At 40.2% G+C, this 7,127-nt stretch overlaps 1 protein-coding gene across 1 annotated transcript; it reads left to right on the forward strand.

The window, feature by feature from the left end:
* Nucleotides 1-1,089: 1,089 nt before the first annotated feature.
* LOC104963601 (protein turtle homolog B-like) lies at nucleotides 1,090-5,600 on the forward strand (the record flags this gene model as incomplete). The annotated part of the gene is made up of 3 exons (XM_010792217.1): nucleotides 1,090-1,265; nucleotides 2,324-2,550; nucleotides 5,516-5,600. Coding segments are annotated over 3 exons (488 nt in total), but the record flags the coding sequence as incomplete, so codon positions are not given.
* Between the last annotated feature and the right edge of the window lie 1,527 nt (nucleotides 5,601-7,127).

Consider the following 7,127-nt stretch of genomic DNA (forward strand, 5'->3'; position numbering starts at 1 on the left):
CTGATTACAATGGCTAGTCAGGCAAACAATTACATTAAGCCATTGGAAATTGACGATCGGACTCGATATATGGTTAAATATAGCAGTAGGCTATCAATTTTCCTAGATGAGAGTAACATCTACGTCACTTTACGGCCCCGCCCACTTTTTGGGGAAACAACGCTGTAATTTGAATGGTGATCGAGCCTGAAGCCACAGAGCTCTTCTTATATTGTCCTTTGATCTTAAGGCACGGACACACCAGGCGTGTGGGCGTCAGGCTGACGATGAGCATCGACACGCACTCAGATTGGTGTGTCCCGCACCGTCGGGTCTTTTCAGCCGGGCCGACGCCTTTTCCGCCGAAAACCGGCTAAAATGATTGGTCGTGCTTTTTAAACAGTACTACGGCTTCCACAGATGACATTTTTGTATGGATTTTTTGTCAAAGCACTTAAGATATTCATTGCTATCGGGATGTTAAGAGCATTCCATGGAATATAACAAAAAGTACACCTCGAGCCCGTTTCTCAAACTTACCTACCCCACCTTTAAGGAACTCAGTCTATAACAAAAAAACGAATTATACTGATACCTTACAGATTACATTTAATTATACTGCATTTCACAGTACTATAGAAGCTAAGTTGCTAAAATGAAACATCTCAGTAGGGGATGACAAATGTTTCCTGCAACATCAAAATTACCTAAATATAGGCTCTGCTTTTACAATCCCATCAGGGATAAAGAGTGAGAGTGTTGTAGCTGCATGTAACAGTGCTTTATCTGGTGATCAAGTCAGTGAGCGCTGAATGTATGGCATGGGCAAACAGCAATCTGCAAAGCTGAGCGCAGCATGGGCTTAATACCATCAAGTGAAAGTCAAGATGAGAATGAAGTGAACAAAATTCATGGAAGAAATAATACAATTTTTGTCTGTAATGTTGGATCAATTATGGAGCTAAAGATGTATCTGAAATTATTTTGCTTACTTACATTTAAGTCAACTTTAACCTCTGTCTTATAGAGACAAAATAGTAAAGTATCCCCATTATGTTTTTTTCAAATCCTCTCTCCGTCCGCTCACCTCTCCTGAACCCCGGCGTTCAGGCTGAAGAGGGAGCGTTTAGGTCCACATGACTGGCTCTCCATACCCGTGCCTGGAGGCCAGGACTGGTTGGTGGTGCCCGGCTTGGAGCCAGAGACAATATACCAGTTCAGCGTTCTGGCCCAAAACAAGCTTGGCACAGGCCCTTTCAGCGAGGTTGTCACTGTGAACACACTAGGTGAGGAGACTTATGAATATCTACTGCTGTTAGTCTGAAAAAAGCGATACAATTATTTATTAAGCAGCTTAGATTAATTATCAAATCTGATTGGTCAATTTAGACATTACTGTATAAGGTTTGTTCTTTTTGTGTAGCAGACCGCTGTATAACAGACCGTTGCTAACCACGCTCTGATCATACACTGTAGGACCAAGTCCAGTCATATCCATCCTCAGTCCACATTTAAAAATGTAAGCTTTGGCTCAAAAACGCATTCGTTTTTTCAATATGAAATTGGAAAACACCATGGAATAATTGTTTAATATTCTGTTTATATGTATAGAGCACCGTTTCAACTGAGGCCAGTAAAGTAAAGAAAAAGAAAAGAAAAAAAAGGTTAGGGCATGGAAAAAGCAAGAGGAAACAAGGCTCTTTTTTGATGCCCAGAAATGACCAAACAGCAAAATAAGAAGAAAAGGGAAACTACAGGCCAAAGGCTGCAGGGTGTCTGCAGATACGGAGACCACCTCACAGGTCCAATGTTTCATCAAGGACGATTGTGAGGGATTATTTTTGGATGAGTCTATACATTGTCTTTTTAGGAATGCTGCATATTATACCTTTAAACTAGGCTTTGTTGAATCACTCTGCATTACTCACAGCAGTGGGGAAAGGGAAATGTACTAGGGCTAAATAAAGCTGTCACTTAAAAGATGAGTGACATACTCATTTATGATTAATATTCACGCATCATCACCTTTTGTGTCAGCCAAGAAGTAGAACGAAAGAAGACAAAGCCTTTAGACAGGGGCTGCTTTTGGATAGCATCATGCAGGCCAGAAATTGACTTTCAGGATGCGAGGATTCAGAGTCTAAGTAATGTAAAAGATGTGTGTGAATGTGCATGTGAATGTATTAAAGATGCATTTGGTATAAGAGCTTAATCACTTCACACTTTAGTTGTCATACATGTTAGTGTCAAAGTGTAAAGGAGGATGATTCACTGGTATCATGCTGGTGAACAGAACACTGAATATATAACCGAGTTGCTCTCACACACTTTTGTGCTCTTTCAGTATTTCCTATAAGTACCCCTGAACCATTGGTGCTGCTTACCCCACCACGGTGCCTCACAGCCAATCGCACACAGCAGGGAGTTCTGCTCAACTGGATCCTGCCTGCCAATCATACAGCACCGATCCAGCATTATGTCATGGAGTTCCGCCTGGGGGAGCGATGGGAGGTCTTAGACGACAGCATTCCTGCTGGGGAGACAGACCTGCTCGCCCGAGACCTCATCCAGGTACCAGACAGGTCATGGACTGCAGACAGAGTATCAAACAAGACCCTCATCTAGAGGGATGTCTGGGCTGTAGTGGAGGTTAATTATAATGTCTACTCTAAGACAATTATTTTAGAACTTCTGCTATGTCTGTTATTCTATGCTCATTTTAGCCAGCAAATGGCTGTTACTGCTAAGCATTTAACAATAATTAATAGCATTTTTAAGTGTAAAATATGGTCAACATCCCAGCTTCAGCTCTATTAAAATAACAAATCTTTATTTTTTTATATATAAGAGCTTGATATACATTATAACAAGAAGTTTCAGGTGTTTTTCAACCCCGGTCACCTCTGTGTTTTTTTTTTTGCGGAAATCCAGCAAAAGATGGTATAGTTCCAAGCAGCATGAGAAAGTCTTTCAAATAAACTTAATTATACACGCCACCTGAAATGCTTGGCTAAGCATGCTTGCTTTTTTGTTAGCCAACTGCCATCAATCGACTGCTGACACTGTGAGAAAGCTGTGCTGCTTGCTGCTATATAGGTTGTTGAGACACATTTCCCAAATGTGAGTTATAATAATCCATGAACAGAATAGACACTTTATTTACTTTTAAAATAATTCAAGAACATCCTTTTTATAATAAACATCCAGAAAAAAAAGTTGCCGCCAATTAGTATTTGTGATAGGTACAGTTATTTTTCTCCGATTAAAAGTTCCATCGTTTCACTTCACTGCTTTTTAACTGACTGTAAAATAGCCTCAAGTGTTTAAACATTAGAGGCTCTCTTTTAGATTGATGTCTGTGAGTTCTCATTTTAAAACCTCTTGGTGTTTGTGACAGTAGTAACCTTGATCCGTGTCTCAAATGATGGCTCCTGCCATTTGTGTGATTTGTTCCTGGAATGTCCTTGAAAGGTCTTCAAATGTGATGCTTAAGAAGTTGTGGGAATCCTGAATATTAAGCTGCCATATCCACCTTGGTTGTCATAGTAACATTGCAGGTGTGCACATGCTGACTTGGCTCTCTTTCGGACATCTCTGGGTTTTACTTGGTGGCATTTTTTATTCTTGCCATAACACGTTTTGTTAAACCTGCAAAACACACACATGCTTTTACTTGCAGAGAGGAGAGAGAATAGCATCTGGAACATGAGAGGCAATGTAATACACTGTAAGAATATGAATAATGAATACAATACGCTTTTTAGATGACAGTGAATTCACTACAGCAGAGAAAAAATCAATAAATCCTTGCTGATTTATGCGACACAATACTTATTTTTCTGCATTTCACATCTTTGCTTATGTCGGGTAATCTCCTTCCATATAATGTTTGAGCTTCTTTGTATTCTAACTACCACTGTCGGCTCCATGCAGATGCTATTATCTCTCCTTCCATTGCACCACCAACACCCACTCAGTCTCACCAGCTCTCTCGACACACACAAAGCACCTCGCTTGTTTAACTTTTTAGCTTCAAATCTCTTTCTGCATCAGATGAGGTAATTTGACCAGAGGGACACTCTGTTTGGTTGTCTGCGTATAAGTGGTGCTGTGTTTGGTACCTTTTTAAATTCAAATCTCAGTCTTGAGCAAGACACCGACTGGATCTGTGCCAGCTCCACAGCTGCTGTGCTGTTGATGACCTGCACTGTGGAGCGCAGCCAACACCAGCACAATGAAAGGGGTTCTAAAAGGCTTAATCTGTTGTTTCATCAGGACTTAGTCATAGGTGATTTATCAATTTTAAGACGCATTTGGCTATTTAAAGAAATCAGCGCATCTGCTCAAGTTTATTTCCTATGGAGACTTTTTTAATATTCTGTTCCCCCTTACAATATATCATATTTATACCTGAAATGATTTTACAATGGTACGCGCAATCATCCATGTTTCTCTTAGTTGGATGTGTACAGATATTCAAGTTTCAAACATCTTTTGAGTTTATATATGTAAAAATTGGGACAAGCAGCAGATGTTTGATATTCCGATGATGGGTCAAGCTTCATAATGCTTGTTTCTACTTTCCCATGATGCAGAATTAATGAAAGATTCAAACACAGATGGATAGACAGAAAGCAGATCGAACAGTCAAACAAATCCAAGAGGGGCATACTGGTCAGCAGGTGAGGAACAGGCAACAAAAAGCCGAAATAGATCGAGGAGACGTTCAGAAGGCTGGAAATTACAGGCATGCGCAACATTGTCAATCTGTCAAAGAGAAGGTGGAGATGGGCAGGTCAAAATATTGCAGGGCTGATGAGAAACAGGTGAGCAGGCGAATGGGGGAGTCAAGTGACTTGTGTGAAAGCATGTGAGAGGGACAGTAAGGCAGAATGGGAAAGCACGACTGTGGAAGTCTTTTTGACACTTCCTGCCTAATTATTCCTTCAAAGTCCAAAACCCTAGTTCTAGCGCCAATTTTCTGTTTTTTCTGTGCTGTGTCTCTTTATACATCCATGTGGTGAACACAATTTAATAAACACACCACTATTCTGGTGTCAAAAAACATTAACTTCTTTGGTTAATTAAACAGTCTGTAATGATTTGCTACTGCTAACGTCAATAATGCTAGCTAGCTAACAGTAGCGAGAGACACATCATATTATTGTCCATTCCAATCAAAGATAACCCTAATGATATCACTATGACATCATGAGTGTGATTTTTGACAGATTTTCGAACCCCCTTATAGCTTCAGGAGTTATTCTTGATTTCCTTAATTAAGTGCTTAATAATCTAATCTTTTTTTGTAGAATTATTGGATTAAATAAAAGCCTAAATCATGCCAAACTTTGCAATGCACAACTCGTAGTTTCCATTGTGCCATCCATGTAGGACCAATATATTTTTTTGAAGGCAACACTAAATGATATCAGTGAGTGAGCTCCAAATCCATGTCTATCAGCTGAGACAATAACAAAATAAAACCATATGAGTTCACCCTCTGAATGACCTCTGTCTGTTCTCCTGCTCTTAGGAGGCCTGGTACGAGTTCCGCGTCATGGCCGTCATGGATGACATCATCAGTGATCCTAGTAACGTAGTAGGTGTGTCCAGCACAGGTGAGACCTTACATCTCATATTAAATATACAAAAAATACACATATATAAAAACACAGATTATACAGTATACAGTGCATTCATGTCAAAAAATGTGTTACTCAGAGAAAAAAGGGCAGGTCTTCTTTAAACCTCTGGATTCAAACCAACAGCCTCTTGCAGTAGCATGCGTTGCTAACCTCAGGCTAACTTCACAGTCCTGATCTGACCAGAGGCGGTAGATGTATTGCACACTCGGCAACTGCAACTTTACATTTTTCCCACTCAGCAGCACTATTAACATAAACTCTCTTTACATGCACACTCCTTTGTACCATCTTTAAAAGTATGACATCATCCTTCCGTCTGCCTCAGTGGATTGCACTGGGCTGCTTTTTGCAACAAAGAAATCAGAAATCAAACGAAAATAAATCAAAGTCAGTTTTTTTTTTGGTCCCAATAATATGAGGCTGTTTTAAATCTGAAATGAAACCCTGAAACTGTGATGTCACTCCCCTGCAGAGGTCACTGGGCACGCATCATTTGATAAGAGGAGCTGTTGGTCGCGTTTATCATGAAGAAAATTTGCAGTGGTAGAACGTTGCTGCCCCCTAGTGGCAAAGCTGGAGAGTAATGCAATATCAGAAGTTGCTGCTCATCTTTCTGTTGTTCTTGAACTAATTTGACTGCGTTTTCGCTGCATATTGTCAAAGCATTAACACAATTGTATGTTATTTTAATAATTTGTTAAAAACAACATGTTTTGACGTTTCATGCATGTTGATAAGGTATTTTACTTATGTCCAAAAAAGTAAAATACCTACCATACCTCAGATCTCCCGCAATAAGCTCAGCAGATAACAACATACAGAAGTATAAAACAGTCATTACAGTGTACATTTACTGACTGCAGCGTTCACTGTGAGACTCTTTTCAGATAAGCAGAGAAGTAAGTTGACTTTCTGCTTAGTCATAATTGCATATACAGTTGCAAGAAAAAGTATGTGAACCCTTTGGAATTACCTGGATTTCTGCATAAGTTGGTCATAAAATGGAGGAAGCCACTGCTGTCCAGAAAAAACATTGCTGCACGTTTGAAGTTTGCAAAAGAGCACCTGGATGTTCCACAGCACTACTGGCAAAATATTCTGTGGACAGATGAAACCAAAGTTGAGTTGTTTGGAAGGAACACACAACGCTATGTGTGGAGAGAAAAAGGCACAGCACACCAACATCAAAACCTCATCCCAACTGTGAAGTATGGTGGAGGGAGCATCATGGTTTGGGGCTGCTTTGCTGCCTCAGGGCCTGGACAGATTGCCATCATCGACGGAAAAATGAATTCTCAAGTTTATCAAGACATTTTGCTGGAGAACTTAAGGCCATCTGTCCACCAATTGAAGCTCAACAGAAGATGGGTGATGCAACAGGACAACGACCCAAAGCACAGAAGTAAATCAACAACAGAATGGCTTCAACAGAAGAAAATACGCCTTCTGGAGTGGCCCAGTCAGAGTCCTGACCTCAACCCAATTGAGATGCTGTGGCAT

This window comes from Notothenia coriiceps, unplaced genomic scaffold (genome assembly GCF_000735185.1).
Source record: "Notothenia coriiceps isolate Sejong01 unplaced genomic scaffold, NC01 NC01_scaffold00001736, whole genome shotgun sequence".
In the NCBI taxonomy this organism is placed as follows: Eukaryota; Metazoa; Chordata; class Actinopteri; order Perciformes; family Nototheniidae; genus Notothenia; species Notothenia coriiceps.